Source organism: Aspergillus lucknowensis, assembly GCF_044049455.1.
Source record: "Aspergillus lucknowensis strain CBS 449.75 chromosome Unknown BJX67scaffold_35, whole genome shotgun sequence".
Lineage (NCBI taxonomy): Eukaryota > Fungi > Ascomycota > Eurotiomycetes > Eurotiales > Aspergillaceae > Aspergillus > Aspergillus lucknowensis.
The window spans coordinates 94,225-112,504 of NW_027263579.1; the positions used below are offsets into that span (position 1 = coordinate 94,225).

The 18,280-nt window shown below is 56.7% G+C and overlaps 1 protein-coding gene across 1 annotated transcript; it reads right to left on the minus strand.

Annotated features, from left to right (window-relative positions):
• Positions 1-630: 630 nt before the first annotated feature.
• BJX67DRAFT_383213 (2OG-Fe dioxygenase family protein) lies at positions 631-1,734 on the minus strand (the record flags this gene model as incomplete). Its single annotated transcript, XM_071033410.1, has 1 exon — positions 631-1,734. The coding sequence occupies one exon, from the start codon at positions 1,732-1,734 to the stop codon at positions 631-633; it is 1,104 nt and encodes a 367-aa protein (XP_070883971.1).
• Positions 1,735-18,280: the final 16,546 nt, after the last annotated feature.

Sequence of the window (18,280 nt, forward strand, 5' to 3'; positions counted from 1 at the left end):
GAGCTGTGCTCGCCTTGCTTCTGGGGTCCAGCGCGGATTCGATCGACACTCAGGCTGGACAGTCAGCACTAGGCCGTTGGGCTGACCGCTAGTATGTCGAATCTGTAAATAACCGGAAATCCTGTGCATTTCAAAGTCCAAAAAATACGCAGTATGAATCTGCTCGATGAGCCGGACGATAAAATATGCATTTGAGGCAGAGTAGTTTTGCGGGGTGATGGTGATGTCCAACATATATGTGGAAACAGATATGTATATATCTTCACGTACGACACGGATCCGGTATCAGTTCTCCCCGAGTCCTCGTATGCGAGGCCTTCTATAATCTACATCTATGCAGCCTCCACCGTGAAGTGGTACAACACAGTAGCCAAAGGCGCGAAGGAATTGACAGACTACCTATGCTTGCTATCTTTCGCGTCCTGCGGAATGGGAGAACCCCCCTCCAGACCAAGCCGAACCAAAGCCACAACAGCCAGCGCGTTCCTGATGGAAGAGCGTCTGCTGTTTACTTTCTCTGCATATTGCTTCCCGCCTTGTCGTTAGTTCTCATTGCACCCCGTAAATCAGCCAGATTAACATCATCGTAAGCCCGAGCTGGACCGCCCAACGCCTGAGAGACCTCCGTTTCTATTGCTGCCTTCCCGGCACGAAGAGGGGAATTTCCATGGGCATCCCCTTGTGCGGAACCACCGAGTCCACCGAGCTCGAAATGTGATCCTTCGTCACGGGCTTGCGGGTGAAGAAGACGAGCATGTCGCGGTGGGCGTCCCGGGAGGGATCCTCGGCGTAGACGGTGGAGACGCTGTGCTTTCGCTCGTAGTCGGCGACCAGCAGGGTATCCAGAAAGTCCACGTGCTGGGCGCGGCCCTGGATCAGTCCCGCATTCGCCTCGTCGAGCTGGATGCCCGTGACCTCCTTCACGTCGTGCATGAAGGTGACGGCACTGTCGGACCGCATGTTGTCCGTCGCGAGCAGGGTGGTCATGGTGTGGTCGACGCCGTCCATGTGCACGCCTTCGAGCGCCGGCTCGCCTCGCAGCTGCGGCGTCGTGAGGGTCCGAAGAGAGAATAAGGTGCAGATCCAGTGGTTGACGCTGTAGTCGAAGTTCGGCCGTTGGCGGATCGGGATGCCGTGGAAGATCATGGCCTTGAACAGGCAGAGGGCCTGGAAGGCCGTGTTGAGCTGGAGGACGTCCTCGACCTCGTCGAAGGACCGAGTCTGGCCGGAGTCGTGGCGCTTAAAGCCCTCCTCCGCGGACAGCACGAACGGCTGGAACTCGAGACGGCGCAGGGTTTGTGTGTCGAAGTCGAAGCAGAAGCGCCCATTGCGAGTCTTGCGGAAGGGCAGTGTGGGATCCCTATACAGCCGATCGCCTACGCTTGGAAGGGCCTCGAGATCCCCCCCGCTGGCACCGAGACCCCTCAGCAGACGCGCCATCTTGGGGCCCTTGACGAAGATAAAGCGGTCCTTCTCATACGTCTCTCGCAGCTTCATGATCTCTGCAATGGCGCTGTAGTACTGCGGTCGGTACGCCTGCTGCCAAATGTTGAGCTGCGGACGCGGCATTGCCTGCTCCGGTCGACTGGCAACGGGGGGCGCCTCGGTCGTCTGAATGCCTGCTGCAGCCCCATAATGCCTGTGTTGTCGAGGGGGTGTTCCTGCAAGCCTCTGGAGGGGCCTCAGAGAGCCCAGGGCTCTGGCTGCTCGCTGGCTGAGTATCGGAGGGGACATCTTCGAATCTATTTCGTTTGCGTCTGTCTTTGCGGTGGAAAGAAATTCAAACTACCGTGTGCGATGCAACTCAATAGGGCTGCATCGTCCAGCCTGGTGCAGGGGTGGGGTATTGAAGTCTTCAGCCCTTCTCGTGCGTTGGACCATCTTGACATTGGCACTCCGTTCACAGTCGAGCACACAGACTGAGGCTGAGGTTGACGGCAGAACAGAAGGGCATCGAGTGCCGTGCGTCCAACGTCAACACCAGCTTACTGTCTGCAGCTCATCATCCACAAGCGCTGGCGCAGGCGCAGCCCGCTTACTGTCCGGAGAGGCGCACAAATCCACCAACCAACATCCTGTCAGATCGCATGCATGCAGGTGAGCTCCGGAGCTTAGCTATCTCGGTTTCTGACACGTGAAAGAAAGCGCTGCCGTCCATCGATCGACCCCGGCTGTCTCTCTGGGTGCCTCATCGCCATGCTGACTGTAGTGTGCGCTGAACGGTGGTGCGACCGGCCCCCTTCAGCTGGGAGTGACTTTGGTTTGTTCGAGCTGGAGAGCTGTCCTGAGCAGAAACTGCTACCGAGTAATTGTTGCTGTCTCGTTTGCGCCGTTCTTTTGGTTATCCTGCGCATCCATTCGACCTTGCGCGCAGGCACTGTCTCCATATTCCTGTACATCACAATCATATTCCGCATCATAGAAGCATTCCGCCGCATTTGAAGATAGAAAAAATCGCAACATAGAGTCGCCATGCCGTTCGATATTGAAACATTTTTGCGTGAAGATGGCGCGGTCAAGCAAGCCAAAGTGGTCAACCTCTCTCCCCATCTCTCTACACACGACACAGACGCGCAATGGGCCATCGCCATCTCGCTGAAAACACTCCCGGGCGAGGAGGTGCCAGATGCCTTGATGGTCAAAACGATTCGGAAACGCTTGTTGGCCGCGAAGAAGACTTCGGGCGACGACGTGGTCATTCCAAAGCGATGGATGGTGCTACCGGTACTTCCTACAGCCGACTCGGGGCGGGTGGACGAGGCCCGGCTGCAGCAGACCTTGCTGGACTCCGTGGACGACAGCGACAGCAGCAGACGCGTACAGAGGACCCTGAGGCGGATTATCTCGGAGGTCCTGGCCGTGCCGCTGGACGAGATCTCCTCGTCCTCTTCATTTCTCAACCTGGGCGGAGACTCCATCACCGCGATTGAGGTGGTGACGCGCTGCCAGGAAGCTGGTCTGACACTGCGCGTGCCCGCGATGATACGGTCTGAGACCCTGGACGAAATCGCATCCATCGCGGCCATCGCGAACGAGGCCCCCGAACACGGGAGCCTGGCGCGCCAGAACACCCCCGGACATGACATCGTGACGCTGTCACCGCGCAGGCTTGCGTACTGGAACCCCTTCGAGGGGGGAGATGGATACAAGGGCAAACCTCGCACCTCGCAGCGGTTCAGAATCTCCCGGGAAAGTGCCCGTCGGCTCACCAGGCCCGGTATCTCTACCTCGAATAAAAGCCCCGCAGAGGTCTGCGTGGCGGCCGTCGTCTCATCGTTCGGGGACAGCTTCCCGGATCGAGACTCCCTCGCCGTGTTGGTTGGCATCTCGCAGCATGCCGGGGGGACGCTGTCGGTGCTGGACCTGGGCGTGTCGGAGAACGAGACCTTCACACAGACGGTGCGCCGAGTCAAGGACTGCTGGGCTGCTTCCAAGTCCTATCCTTTAGAACGCCTGAAGAACCGCGGTCCTGTGGCCGAGGTCCTCATCAGCTTTGAGGGCGCTCTGTTCGTTCCGGCCCGACGCAGCATGAATGGGCATATCAACGGCCACACCTACGGCACCAACGGCCATACTAATCGTTACACGAACGGCCATACCAATGGCCACACCGACGGCCACACCAACGGCTCCAACAGCAATATCAACGGTCACAGCAGCGGCGTCTCGACCGGCGAAGCGGCGCCGACTTCTCTGTTTCGAATCACCGTCTCGTCCGACGACGACTCTGTGGACTTGGACTTCACATTCCCTACTGATTTACAGCGTCACGGAGACATCCAACGCTGGGTTGACCGGTGTCAGCACATCTTCGAGACGGCACTCTCCCAACTCGCTACCGACTCACCCCTCTACACTCTTTCTGACTTTCCGCTGCTGCCCCTGTCCTATCCGGAGCTCGACCGTCTTGCGAGGGAAACAAGAGAACTCAGCTACAGTGATATCGAAAATGTGTACCCCTGTACGCCAGTACAGGAGGGCATTCTGCTTTCGCAGGTTTCCTCTCCCGACATCTACATGATTCGATGGACTTTCGAGGCGACGATTCATGGCCGTTCGGAGCCCCCCGCTGTGGACCGTTTGGAACGTGCATGGAGAGACTTGGTGTCCCATCACGCAACGCTGCGCACGGTCTTCATCCCGAGTGTGCGCAACGGCGCCATGTTTGACCAGGTGGTCCTGAGAAAAATCAACCCAGATATCCTGCGGCTGGGAGCCCTCGAAAGTAGCGCTGCGGCCGTCGCATCTTTGGATGCTCTAGAAATGGTCCCAAGGTCGAAATACCAGCCCAGCCACCGGTTGGCCATATGCACCACCGCGGACGGCCGCATTTTCTGCAGGCTGGACATCAACCACGCCCTGGTCGATGGCATGTCGCTGGACCTCTTGCCGAGGGATCTCAAGCGCGCATTCTGTGGGCGCCTACCACGGACGCGAGCCACCGACGTCGCCGATTTTATCTCCTTCGTGCGAGCGGTTCCCAAGGGGGATACCTTGCAGTACTGGAAGGACTACCTGCATCTTGCCTCCCCCTGCCTCTTCCCGCGCCTGGAAACCGGTCCGCGGCGGAGCGAGCGGCATAAGATGGGTTCTGCGTCGGTCAAGGTTGATTCAGCGAGACTTCTCACCTTTTGCAAAGTTCAAGGTATCACCATGTCTACCCTGCTCCAAGCCGCTTGGGGGACGGTCCTTCGCACGTATACACAGGCAGACGACGTGTGCTTTGGCTATGCGGCGTCCGGTCGCGATGCACCGATCAAGGACATCCGGACGATGCTCGGGACTCTGATCCAAACGCTGGTGTGCCGGACCCAGTTTGGAAATGACCGGAGTTTCACGGAGATGCTTCGCCAGGTGCAGAGGGACTCGAGTCGCAGCCTGGAAAACCAGTACAACTCGCTTGCGGAGATCCAGAATTCGCTGGCCTTGGGCGAACAGAGTCTTTTCAACACGCTCCTGTCCATGGTTTACCCGTCCTCTGGGCAGCCGGACCTCGATTCCAGCATTGAGCTCCGAGACGTGGCTACTTATGTGCAAACGGAGGTGAGACCCTGCGATTTTCCTGGCTAACATGTTCGTCGACTGACGTTTTGAATCCAGTACGACATTATCGTTCTTGTCAGTATCACGAGCAAGTCCGTGGGTGTTTCGATCGAGTACCAGTGTTCGTTGATGAGCGAGGATGATGCCGCCGGCGTCGCAAATTGCATGGAGAAAGCACTCGAGTTGATTACTTCGAGCCCTGAAACCGTGACAACGCAGGCCGACATCATCAGTGACACCGACATGGCGCGCATTAACAAGTATCAAACCATCCCAGTCCCAACAGACTCGTGTACCCACTGGCAAATCGACGAGCAAGTCCGGACACGTCCACATGAGCCCGCTGTGGTGTCCTGGGACCGGAATCTGACCTACAGCGAACTTGGGAGGTTTACGTCGGTGCTGGCCCAAAAGCTTCAGGATATGGGCGTCGGCCCCGAGGTCCTTGTTCCCATTTGCTTCCCCAAATCGACCTGGGCGATCGTGGCCATGGTAGCTGTAGAGAAGGCTGGCGGGGCCTTTGTGCCCTTGGATCCTGCAGCCCCCCCTGCCCGCCTGCAATCGATCCTAGAAGACTGCAGAGCGACAGCAGTACTCTGTGCACCGGCATTTGAGGGTGTTCTCCAGTCAATGGGTGTCAATGTCTTGGTGGTTGAGGAGGATATTCTTTCAGGCCCTGCGCCAGAGCGTCCACTCTCTTGTCCAGCTCAACCTCACAATGCCAGCTTCGTGCTTTTTACTTCAGGCAGCACAGGGAGACCCAAGGGCATCATCATGCAGCACAACAATGCGTGCTCTACCGCGGCCTCGTATGGCTCAATACTCCGCATTGGGCCTGGAACGCGGACCCTCCAGTTCTCTGCTTACACCTTCGATGTTGGCATTTGGGATGTGCTGATCACGCTCATGCGTGGGGGCTGCATCTGTACACCATCGGATCATGCCAGATTATATGATCTCACAGGGTTCATCAACGCAAGCCAGGCCAGCTGGGCCTTTTTAACGCCTACCGTCGCCGACCTCCTCGAGCCAGCCGATATCCCCTGCTTTAAGCTCCTCTGTCTTGGAGGAGAACCGGTGCGGAAGAAGTCCGCAGACCGGTGGAAGGATGTCGTGGAGCTGCATGGAATCTACGGGCCAGCGGAGGCAGCGTTTTGCGGGTGGAACAACGCATTAGGGAGGTCTGGCAATGCAGCCAATATTGGCCAGCCCTTGTCCAGCGCTTTCTGGGTGGTTAATCCTACCAGCCCGACACAGCTCGTGCCGGTGGGCTGTATCGGCGAGCTTCTCGTCCAAGGACCCACGCTTGCGCGTGGATACTTGAATGTCGACAGCAAGACTGCGGCTAGCTGGGTTGAGGGCATCGACTGGCTCCCTGCGGGCTCGCTTCGACGGGGTTATCGCACTGGGGATCTGGTCCGAAGCAATAACGACGGCACCTTCGACTTTGTGGGACGCAAGGACACCCAGATCAAGCTCCACGGGCAGCGGATCGAACTGGGCGAGATCGAGGCCCGCATGCTTGAGTTCCTGCCCGAGAAAATGACGGGCGTTGTCGATCTGGTCGATGGGCATGAGACGGAATCGAAATCGCTCATGGCCTTTCTGTGGACGGCAGGAGGTCATGACTCTCATTCCGTCGCTCAGAAGAAGGAGCTGCGACTTTGTGCTCTATCTGACAGCATACGAAGTCTTATTGCTGAATTGGACTCCTCCTTACGAGCCGTCCTGCCAGCTTATATGATGCCTACGACCTACTTGGCTCTGCAGGACGCGCCAGAACAGACAACCTCTGGCAAGGTCAACCGACGCAATCTCGTCCGGTTTGGGCAGGCTGTCCCTGCAGCAGAGAGACAGGCGTTCAGTCCAGGAGTCGCAAGACATGAACAGCCAAATACGGAAATGGAGCTCAAGCTGCGCGATCTGTGGGCGCAAGTCCTTAACCTCAACCCAGCAGATATTGGTAAAAACGATAGCTTTTTGAGAATCGGCGGCGACTCGATCTCGGCGATCCATTTGGTCACCCTTGCGCGGCAGCATGATATTAACCTGACAGTGACGACGGTGTTCGAAGACTCAAGACTAGGTAAGATGGCCGCCGCTACGGTAAGTAAGACAAACAAGGGACCTACTTCCTTCGACGCCGAGCCATTTAGCATGGTCCCCGGTGGTGTTGAGAGGGAGTCTCTAGAGTTGCTTGCGGCAGAGCAATGTGGCTTTTCTGATGGGCAGGCCATAGAGGATGCCTATCCATGCACCACGCTGCAAGACGGTCTGATGGCCCTTGCGGTCAAGCAGCCTGGATCCTATATCGCCAAGCATGTCTACCGAATCCCGGACGATGTGGATATTGCTCGCTTCAAGCTGGCATGGGAGCAAACGGTGGCGACTTGCAGCAATCTCCGATCACGAGTGCTTCTGGTGGGCGGCCAGTCCATCCAAGTCGTGGTCAGAGGCGATCTGTCATGGGAGGCCGTCGACGCATCGGACTTGAACTCGGCCGTTGAGGCAATGAGGAACATCACAATGGCCTACGGCTCGCGTCTCAGCAGGAATGCGGTCATCGAGGATGGGAATGGCGGCCGCTATTTTCTGTGGGCGATTCATCACGCCGTATATGATGGTTGGACGAACCAGATGGTGTTGGATATACTTCAACAACATTACTACCAGACCAGTATTCCTGCCCTCCAGCCTTACAGCAGCTTCATCAACTACACGGCGAGCCTCGACCAGAAAGCTATGCTCGATTATTGGAAGTCTCAGCTGGACGACGCCAACGGGGCCGCATGGCCACCACCGAGTCGGACTTCTGGGGCCTCCTCTGCGCGGGTGTCAACGAAAAAGATCCAGTTCCCCCGGTTGACGGACTCGTCCGTCACCAAGGCAACGATCCTGCGTGCAGCCTGGGCGTTGGTTTTGGCCCGCTATTGCGAGACTGAAGACATCTGCTTCGGTGCCACGATTTCAGGGCGTCAGGCCCCTGTCCCTGGAATCGACAAGATGCCAGGCCTTGTCGTGGCCACTGTTCCTGTTCGAGTACGCCTGAATGCCCAGCAATCGACAGCAAGCTTCCTGCTTGATATCCAAAATCAAGCGTCCGACATGATTGCATATGAACAATTCGGCCTGCAGAATATCGCAAAGGTTAGCCAGCATGCGAAGGATGCGTGTGACTTCACGAGTCTGCTGGTGGTGCAGCCCATGCAGCAGCTAGGGCTGTCCAATACTGCGAACTCCATCTTGCTCGAAGCAGACTCGGACGAGATGCAACCCGACCACCTGCTCGACGGGTTCTTCAGCTATCCGCTTGTTGTCCAGTGCCACGTGTACGACGACTACGTTGAGCTTCTTTTCATTTACAACTCGGAGGTCCTTGCGGAGTCGCAACTGCTGGCATTATCCAACCAGTACAGCTTTGTGATCCAGCAACTGCTCGGGCAGGACGAGAAGCCATTAGGGGATATTTCTATCGCTGGATCATGGGATGTCAAACAGGCCTTTGACTGGAATCCCGAATGTCCTGAAATCATCGACGCATGCATCCACGAGCTCGTCGAGAAGCAAGCCCTGTCCCGGCCGGATGCCCCAGCAATCCGAGCATGGGATGGCGAACTCACATACCAGGAACTAAACGACGCAGCAGATCGGTTGGCCTGTCATCTTGTTAAGACGTTCACTATCCAGTCAGACAGTTTTATTCATGTTTGTTTTGAAAAGTCCGCGTGGTATTTCGTGGCCATTCTAGCCATCAACAAGGCTGGCGCTGCCTGGGTTCCTCTGGATCCCTCGCATCCAGAATGGCGGAACCGACAAGTAGTTGAACAGACCCAAGCAACCCTTGCCTTGGTCTCGTCCAGCACGGCACAGGTCTGCCGTCATATACTCCCAAATGTGATTGAGGTAACGCCTGAATTCATTGCCAGCCTGGCCAGCAAGAATTTCGCCCTCTCGCCACTTCGCAAGGTGTCTCCGAATAACGCCGCGTATGTCTTGTTCACTTCAGGAAGCACTGGCATTCCCAAGGGCCTGGTCATGCAGCATGGCTCTGTTTGCACGAGCCAAACTGCTATCCGCCAGAGGCTCCGCCTCAACCCGGATGTTCGAATGTTGCAGTTTGCAGCTTATGTGTTTGATCTTTCCATTGGAGAGATCATTGCCCCTTTGATATCTGGAGCGTGTCTCTGTGTACCGTCCGAGGATATGCGGATGAACAGCCACAGCTTGAAAGACTTTATCAGGGATATGGGGATCAACTGGGCATTTCTGACGCCTTCATTTGTGCGAACTTTGAAGCCTGACGATGTCCCAACTCTGGAACTCCTCTTACTAGCTGGCGAACCTGTTGGCCACGACATCCTAAGTACGTGGTTTGGAAGACTGAGGCTTATCAATGGCTGGGGGCCAGCCGAGACCTGCTGCTTCAGTACCCTACACGAGTGGGAGTCTGCCAGCTCTCCGTTAACAGTTGGCCGTCCTGTTGGAGGCCTGTGCTGGATTGTAGATCCAGATAACCCTCGCTGTCTGGCCCCAATAGGGACTGTTGGAGAGGTGGTCATCCAGGGCCCGACCTTATTACGCGAATATCTGGCGAATCCCACCCAGACAGAAGCCACCATCATGCGAGAGGTCCCCGACTGGGCTCCCCGACGCCGTTCAAGACACTGGGATCGTTTTTACAAATCGGGGGATCTCTGTTCATACAACGCGGACGGAACAATCTTGTTCTCGAATCGGAGGGATACGCAGGTCAAGATCCGTGGCCTGCGGGTTGAACTCAGCGATATTGAGCACCACGTTGGTGAATGTCTGGACGGAGTGCGTCAAGTTGCAGTCGATGTCGTTGGCACGGACCGAAATTCGAGCCTGGTCGCCTACTTCTGCTTTGATGCCAACACGGAAGGATCAACCGCAGGCCAGAATGCCAGCGGCGGTGGTGACAATAGCAGCATATTCATGCCTCTTACTGGTGACTTGCAGAGTCGGGTCACTGCCATGATCGGCCAGCTGAATGTCAGACTGCCGCGCTACATGGTGCCCACCTTGTATATCCCCTGTCAACACATGCCGTTCATCACATCGACCAAGCTGGATAGGAAGAAGCTCCGCAGTCTGACGGCCAATCTCAGTCCAGATGGGATTACAATGTATTCCCTTAGCAATAGTCAGAAGAGGGCACCAGAAACACCAATGGAAAGCCGGTTTCAAAAAATGTGGGCAAAAATACTGAACATCGAGCCAGAGGCAATTGGTCGAGACGACAGCTTTCTACATAGTGGAGGAGACTCCATCTCCGCGATCCGTCTGGTTTCGGAGGCCCGTGATATGGGCATCCACCTCACGGTGAAGAATATTTTCGATGACCCGCGACTCTCGGCAATTGCATCGGCAGCAGCGGAGGTGGCTGATCCTGGTGATGGGCATGGCAAGGAGATTCAGCCCTTTGCGCTGCTGCCAGAGCATATAACCCCTGACGACATTGCATTGCACGCCCGCGAGCAGTGCGGACTGTCTTCTGAGCAGGCCATCGAGGATGCGTACCCCTGTACTACCCTTCAGGAAGGTCTGATGGCCATTGCAGTGAAGCAGTGGGGAAGTTATGTTGCAAAGTATGTCTATCGGCTTCCCGCGTCGGTCGATATTGAACGCTTCAAGACGGCCTGGGAGCAGACAGTGGAAGCCTGCAGCAATCTACGCACGCGAATCGTGCTCATCAACGGTATTTCGACGCAAGTGGTGGTCAAAAACGACATTTTCTGGGAAGAGACCCGTGGCCAGGACCTATCGTCGTTGCTCCGTGCTGCACAGGGAATCACCATGGAATATAACTCGCGGCTCTGCAGATATGCCATCGTCGAAGACGGAGGAGAGAACTACATCGTCTGGCTGATGCACCACGCCATCTATGACGGCTGGACCATGAGCCTCGTCCTGGACATGTTGCACCAGAACTACCGGGGAACGGGCGCCTTGTCCTTTGAGCCCTATAGCAGATTCATCGAGTACACCATGAGCCTCGATCAAGAGCGCAGCGCAGAGTTCTGGAGGCGACAGCTCCATGAGGCCACGCGTGCGGTCTTCCCGCCAGAGCGACGCATCTCGAACTCGCCTCCTACCCACAGCCACCGAGACACGGTTCTGGCGCTGAAACACAATATCACATTCCCCAAGGCGCAGGAAAGCTCCATCACGCAGGCGACAATCCTTCGGGCCGCCTGGGCGATAGTTATGGCGCGCTACTGTGACACCAACGACATCTGCTTCGGCACCAGCATCACAGGTCGACAAGCTCCTGTGCCTGGAGTGGAAAACATCCCGGGCCTTCTCGTCGCGACTGTCCCTGTCAGGGCCCGCCTTGATCGAGGGCAAAAGATATCAAGCTTCCTCCACGGGATGCAGACCCAGGCCACGGAGATGGTGGAATACGAGCAGTTTGGGCTGCAGAACATCGCAAAGGTAAGCTCGTACGCCAGAGAGGCGTGCGACTTCACCAGCCTGCTCGTCATCCAGCCGGCGCACCAGTTCAGCTTCCTGGACGGCACGGCCGAGTCCCTGTTGGTTGCGCCGGATCCCGACAAGTTCGTGGCAGAGCAGTCCATGGAGGGCTACTTCAACTATCCGCTCCTGGTTGAAGTCATCATATTCAGCACGCACGTTTCTCTGCGTCTCAGCTACGATTCGGAGTACATGAGCGCGCCTCAGCTGACGGCGCTCTGTCGCCAATTCGACCACGTCGTCCAGCAACTTGCCACGCACGGAGACAAGAGGCTTGACGAAGTGACCGTTGCTGGTCCCTGGGACTTGCAGCGAGCGGTTGAGGCAAACCACTGGGCTGAAGGCCTGAACGCCTGCACGCACTGGCTGATCGACGAGCATATTCAAGCCCGGCCAGACGAGCCTGCTGTGTCTTCTTGGGACAGGAACTTGACCTACGCAGAATTGGGCTTGCTCTCCAGTCGCCTCGCACTGAAGCTGCAAGAGTTTGGTGTGGGCCCTGAGGTCCTGGTTCCCATCTGCTTTCCCAAGTCGACGTGGGCTGTTGTAGCCATGGTAGCCGTGGAGAAGGCAGGCGGCGCGTTTGTTCCCTTGGATCCATCTGCTCCTCCTGCACGCTTGCAATCGATCATTGAGGATTGCCGAGCGTCATTAGTCCTTTGTGCATCATCCTTGCTGGACACCTTCGTGCACATCCCCGCCAAAGCTTATGGCGTTGATGAGAATGCCTTGGCCAGCCTCCCAAATCCGACAGGGCCGGCGTTGTGCGCGACACAGCCTCACAACCCTAGCTTTGTTATATTCACCTCAGGTAGCACGGGTAAGCCTAAAGGGATTGTCATGAAACATAGTGGGACCTGTTCCACGGCTGAAGCATATGGCTCGGTGCTGCATATCGAACCAGGCACGCGAGTATTCCAATTCTCAGCCTTCACGTTCGACGTTGGTGTGTGGGACGTGTTACTTACCCTCATGCGTGGTGGCTGCGTGTGCATGCCATCGGACCATGATCGTCTTTACAATCTTGCAGGAGCTATTAACGCTACCCAAGCCAATTGGGTGTTCTTCACCCCTACAGTAGCAGACTTGCTGAACCCGGCCGACGTTCCTGGTTTAAAGCTCCTATGCCTGGGAGGAGAGCCGGTCAGCAGGAGGTCAGTGGAGCGATGGAGAGGCGCAGTGGAATTGCATGCCATGTACGGCCCAGCAGAGGCATCCTCGTGTGCCTGGAATCCCTGGATTGCAGACGGGACTAATCCAGCGAATATTGGGAAGCCACTATCGAGTGCGTTCTGGGTTGTTGATCCTGATGACCCCGGAAAGCTGGTCCCTATCGGCTGCGTTGGCGAGCTCCTGGTCCAGGGGCCGATGCTGGCACGCGGTTATCTGAATGCTGATCAGAAGAACAACGCGAACTGGCTCGAGGATATCGACCATCTGGCAACAGGGTCCCCCCAGAGAGCGTACCGAAGCGGTGACCTGGTTCGATACAACAATGACGGCACGTTCGACTTTGTCGGCCGGAAAGATACCCAAGTCAAGCTCCGTGGACAGAGGATCGAATTGGGAGAAATCGAATCGCATATCCACCAGCACCTCCCCGAGCATATGAGTGCTATCGTGGATTTAGTAGGAGGACATGATGAGCCGAAGTCTCTCATGGCATTCGTCTGGTATACTGGGGGACCTCGTCTGCAGAAGACCAAGATGGCGCTCATGCCACTGTCTGACGAGCTGCGCCATCTCATTGCCAAGCTGGATGCCTCCCTGGGCCTCGCATTACCCTCGTATATGCTCCCTGCGACATATCTGATCTTGCAGGGTGAAGTCGAACAGACAACGTCGGGCAAGGTGAATCGGCGAGGGCTGATCCAGTTTGGCCAAAAGGTGCCCTTGACAGAACGACAGTTATTCTCGTCGGAGGCAGCAAAGCACGAGCGTCCATCCACCGCAATGGAACTCAAGCTGCGGGATATCTGGGCCGCAGTCCTGAACATCAACCCTGAGGAGGTTGGGAAGAATGCAAACTTCCTGAGGATTGGCGGGGATTCGGTCACTGCCATTCGCCTTGTATCAACCGCACGACAGCATGGGATCAGCCTCACGGTTGCAGGAATCTTCAAGGACCCCCGTCTTGCAAGTATGGCTCGAGACGCAAGCACCGTTGCCGAGAGCGACCAGGAGGTAGGCGCAGAGCCGTTCAGCTTGCTGCCACTTGGTCGTGGCCTCGATACCATAGCCGCTGAGATCCGAGAGCAGTGCAGAATGCTCGACGGCCAGATTATCGTTGACGCCTATCCCTGCACTGCACTTCAGGAAGGGCTCATGGCTCTCGCGATGAAACAACCCGGGTCCTATATCGCAAAGCATATCTATCGGATTCCACCTCATATCGACACTCTTCGACTGAAGGCGGCATGGGAGCAGACATTGGAGGCCTGTCCCCTTTTACGCACCCGGATTGTCCTCATCGATGGCCATGCAATCCAGGTCCTGCCAGGAGGGGACGTGGCGTGGCAGGAGACCGAAGGGATGAGCCTGCAGTCAGTGCTCGGAACGATGAACGCTGCCCCCATGACGTACGGCACCCCTCTGTGTCGGTACACGCTTGCGAGGGAGGCAAATGGCAGCCAGTATTTTGTGGTAGCGATTCACCATGCCATCTTTGACGGCTGGACCAACAGCATGGTGCTGGAGACGCTGCAGAGGAGCTATCAGCAGGTCGACCTCCCGCCTCTGCGGCCATACAGCGACTTTATCAAGTACACGACAAACCTCGACCATGGCGCTGCTACCGAGTACTGGAAGGCAGCTCTCCATGAAGCCACGAGTGCCACATTCCCACCGCGCGGTCAAAGTTCTCGAGCCTCTGGCAGCGTCTTCGTCCGGACAATCGAACTACCGCGCGCGGACTCTGCAGTCACAGCGGCCACCATTCTGCGCGCGGCATGGGCTCTAGTCCTCGCTCGCTACACTGGCACGGATGATATTTGCTTTGGTACCACGGTTTCTGGAAGAAATGCTCCAGTGAATGGCGCGGAAAGAATTCTCGGGCCCATGGTTGCTACAGTTCCTGTCAGAGTACGCCTTGCCCGCCAACAGCCAGTGCACAACTACCTGGAAGAGGTCCAGCGCCAGGCTACCGAGATGCTTCCTTACGAGCAGTATGGGTTGCAGAACATATCCAAGGTCAGCGACGATGCGAAGGACGCCTGCGACTTCTCCAGCCTCCTTGTCATCCAGCCTACCCAAATTTTCGAATCGGACGGCGTGGAGATCCTGGTCAGGGCTGAAGCGGAGGCATATGACCAAGAAGGATCTCTGGACGGCTACTTCAGCTATCCTCTCGTCGCTCAGGCCCTCATCGGCGGAGATCACATCGACCTCCACTTCACCTACGACTCGGGCATTCTGTATGAGGCACAGCTCGTGACGCTGTCTCACCAAATCGAGCACGTTGTGCAGCAGCTCGTGCGGCCAGAGCACACCACTCTGGATGCCATATCCGTTTCCGGGCCCTGGGACCTCCAACAAGTCGTCGCATGGAATTCTGAGGAGCCACCGAAATCGATGGCAGAGTGTGTTCATAATTTGATCAGCGAGCAAGCTTTGCGAACGCCAGACCATGAGGCCGTATTCTCTCGCGATGGAAGCCTCACCTATGCGGAATTAGACCGGCTGGCCACCCAGCTGGCCTCCCACCTTTCAAGCCTGGGGGTCCAGCGAGAAATCATGGTGCCCATCTGCTTCGAACACTCCATCTGGGCCATCGTCGCGATGTTGGGCGTGATGAAAGCAGGGGGCGCGTTTGTCCCGCTCGATCCTTCGCATCCAGAGAACCACAGGCGTGGCATCGTCCAGCAAACCGGCGCCCAGATCATCATCGCATCGCCGTCCGTTGCCGAGTCATGCCGGGGCATGGTACCGGTTGTCGTCGAACTCTTTGCCGGTTTCTTCTCGCACCTTACCATACCATCTGAACCGGGGTACCCCCGGGCTCGCCCGTCAGACGCTGCCTATGTCATCTATACGTCGGGATCGACAGGCAACCCGAAGGGAATCGTGGTGGAGCATGCAGCCTTGTGCTCGACCGTCATCAACTACGACAAGCCGTATGGTCTCGACAACACGTCTCGGGTCCTTCAGTTCTCCAGCTATGTGTTCGACCCATGCCTAGCAGAGATACTCGCAACCCTCACCTTTGGCGGTACGGTGTGCGTTCCTTCGACCGACGAACGTCTGTTCAACATTTCAGCGTTTATCAGGGATGCGCGTGTCACTACAGCCTGGCTCACACCCTCGTTCGCCAGTACAATCACCCCTGAGCAGGTCCCGAGCCTCCATACCCTGATTCTGGGAGGGGAGGCACCAACGAAAGACCACCTGGAGACCTGGAATGGGCATGTCAGACTGATCAATACCTACGGACCCTCCGAATCATGCATCTACGATACCACGCATACCTTCCAGTCTCCACGCGAGTCGCCCGCAACAATCGGCAAGGGGATCACGGGCTCATGTTGGGTTCTTGATCCGGATAACTACGACCGCCTGGCTCCCATCGGCTGTGCCGGCGAGCTTCTCGTCCAAGGCGATACGCTGGCAAGAGGGTATCTCAACGATCCGGAAAGGACCCAGAACTCGTTCCGGGAGGGTTCCGAACTGGTTCCAGTCCTCGGAGGAGCCGCTCGGCCACAGCGATTTTACAGAAGCGGCGATCTCGTGAGGTACAATGCCAATGGCACCATGGAGTACTTAGGAAGAATCGACACCCAAGTCAAAGTCCGTGGGCATCGAATTGAGCTAAGTGGTATCGAACAGACGATCAGACAGACCCTGCCGAATATCAAACACGTTGCTGTGGAGCTGATCAAATGGGAAACACACGAGGGACTTGTCGGGTTTGTATCCTTCAGCACTGAGCAAGAGAATGATCCGTCGACAGCAGAAAGTGAACTCCCACGCATATTCCTGCCGGCGGACAAGAACATGAAGGAGACGTTGGCCACCGTCCTGGAGAGCCTCGAAGACAGCTTGCCAGTCTATATGGTGCCCGACTTTATCCTTCCACTCCGCCAGATGCCATTCAATACGTCGATGAAAATCAACAGAAAGCAACTTAGGACCAGCGCGGCCGAGCTCTCTCAGTCCCAGATTGATCAGTTCTCTTCCACCCGGCGGGACGGAGTGGCGCCGACAACCGAGATGGAGCTCAAACTCCGCGACGTTTGGGCAGAGGTGCTGAAAATCGACCCGATGGATATCGGAAAGAACGACAACTTCTTGCGCATTGGCGGGGATTCCATCACTGCGATCCGACTCGTAGGGGCCGCACGCCATCGCGGCGTCGCGCTCACCGTCTCGGGGATATTCAAAGATCCGCGTCTGGTAACAATGGCTGCAGGGGCTGTGCCCTTAACCCAAAGTGCCTTGACACCGGCCGTGAAGCCCTTCAGCATGCTGGACCTCGACCGTGACCACGACACGGTCATTGCTCGAGTGCGAGAGCAGTGCAATTTGTCGGATCGCCAAACGATCGAAGATATCTACCCCTGCACCACGCTTCAGGAGGGACTCATGGCGCTTGCGGTGAAGCAGCCAGGATCCTATGTTGCCAAATACGTATACCGATTGCCGCGGAATGTCGACATTGCGCGCTTCAAAGCCTGCTGGGAGCAAACACTCACCATTTGCAGCATTCTGCGCACTCGAATTGTCCTTGTGGACGGGCAATCTCTGCAGGTGCTCGTCAAAGAGGACACAGCATGGGACCAACCGAGCACCATGCGCAGCGTCGACATGGTCTACGGATCCCGGCTCTGCCGTTTTGCTCTCGCTGAGAAGAATGGCGAGCATTCTTTCATCTGGACTATGCACCATGCTGTCTTTGATGGCTGGACAAACGGATTGGTGATGGACACTCTTCATCGCCTCTACCACGAGAACACCAGTCTGGATATTCAGCCATATAATGCGTTCGTCCGACATACAAGAGATATAGACTCGACGGCTGCCGTGGATTTCTGGACAGCAGAGCTCCACGGCGCCAAACGTGCCTCGTTCCCCCCTCCTCGGCCCACTGGAACCTCGCAAACTGGAAAGACGATTACCCGACTGATGAAGAAGACAATCGCTTTCCCTAGCTCCGCAAAGACTTCAGTGACAAAGGCGACGATCTTGCAAGCGGCCTGGGCAGTGTTGTTGGCGCGCTACTGCGACACCGATCAGGTCTGCTTTGGCGCCACCGTTTCGGGCAGAAACACCCCAGTATCGGGAATTGAGACCATCCCAGGGCCTGTCATTGCTACAGTCCCCGTCATGGTGCGACTGGATCACCAGAAGACGGTGCTTAGCTACCTCGAGGACCTGCAGCTCAAGGCCTCTGACAGGGTCCCTTATGAGCAATACGGTCTGCAGAACATCTCCAAGATCAGCGCCGACGTCAAGGACGCTTGCGATTTCTCCAGTCTGCTGGTCATTCAGCCAATGCAGATCTTCGAGTCAGACAATGAGATCCTGGTCCCGGCCGAGACGGATAGCAGCGACGAAGAGGTCTTCCTCGAGGGCTACTTCAACTATCCCCTAGTCATCCAGGGGCTAATTTTTGACGACAAGGTGGACCTCCATCTGACTTACGACTCGAGCACACTCGACGAAGCTCAGCTTGTTGCGATAGGCCATCAGTTCGAACACATCGTCCAGCAACTCGTTACCCACGATACCACTACCACCCTGGCTGATG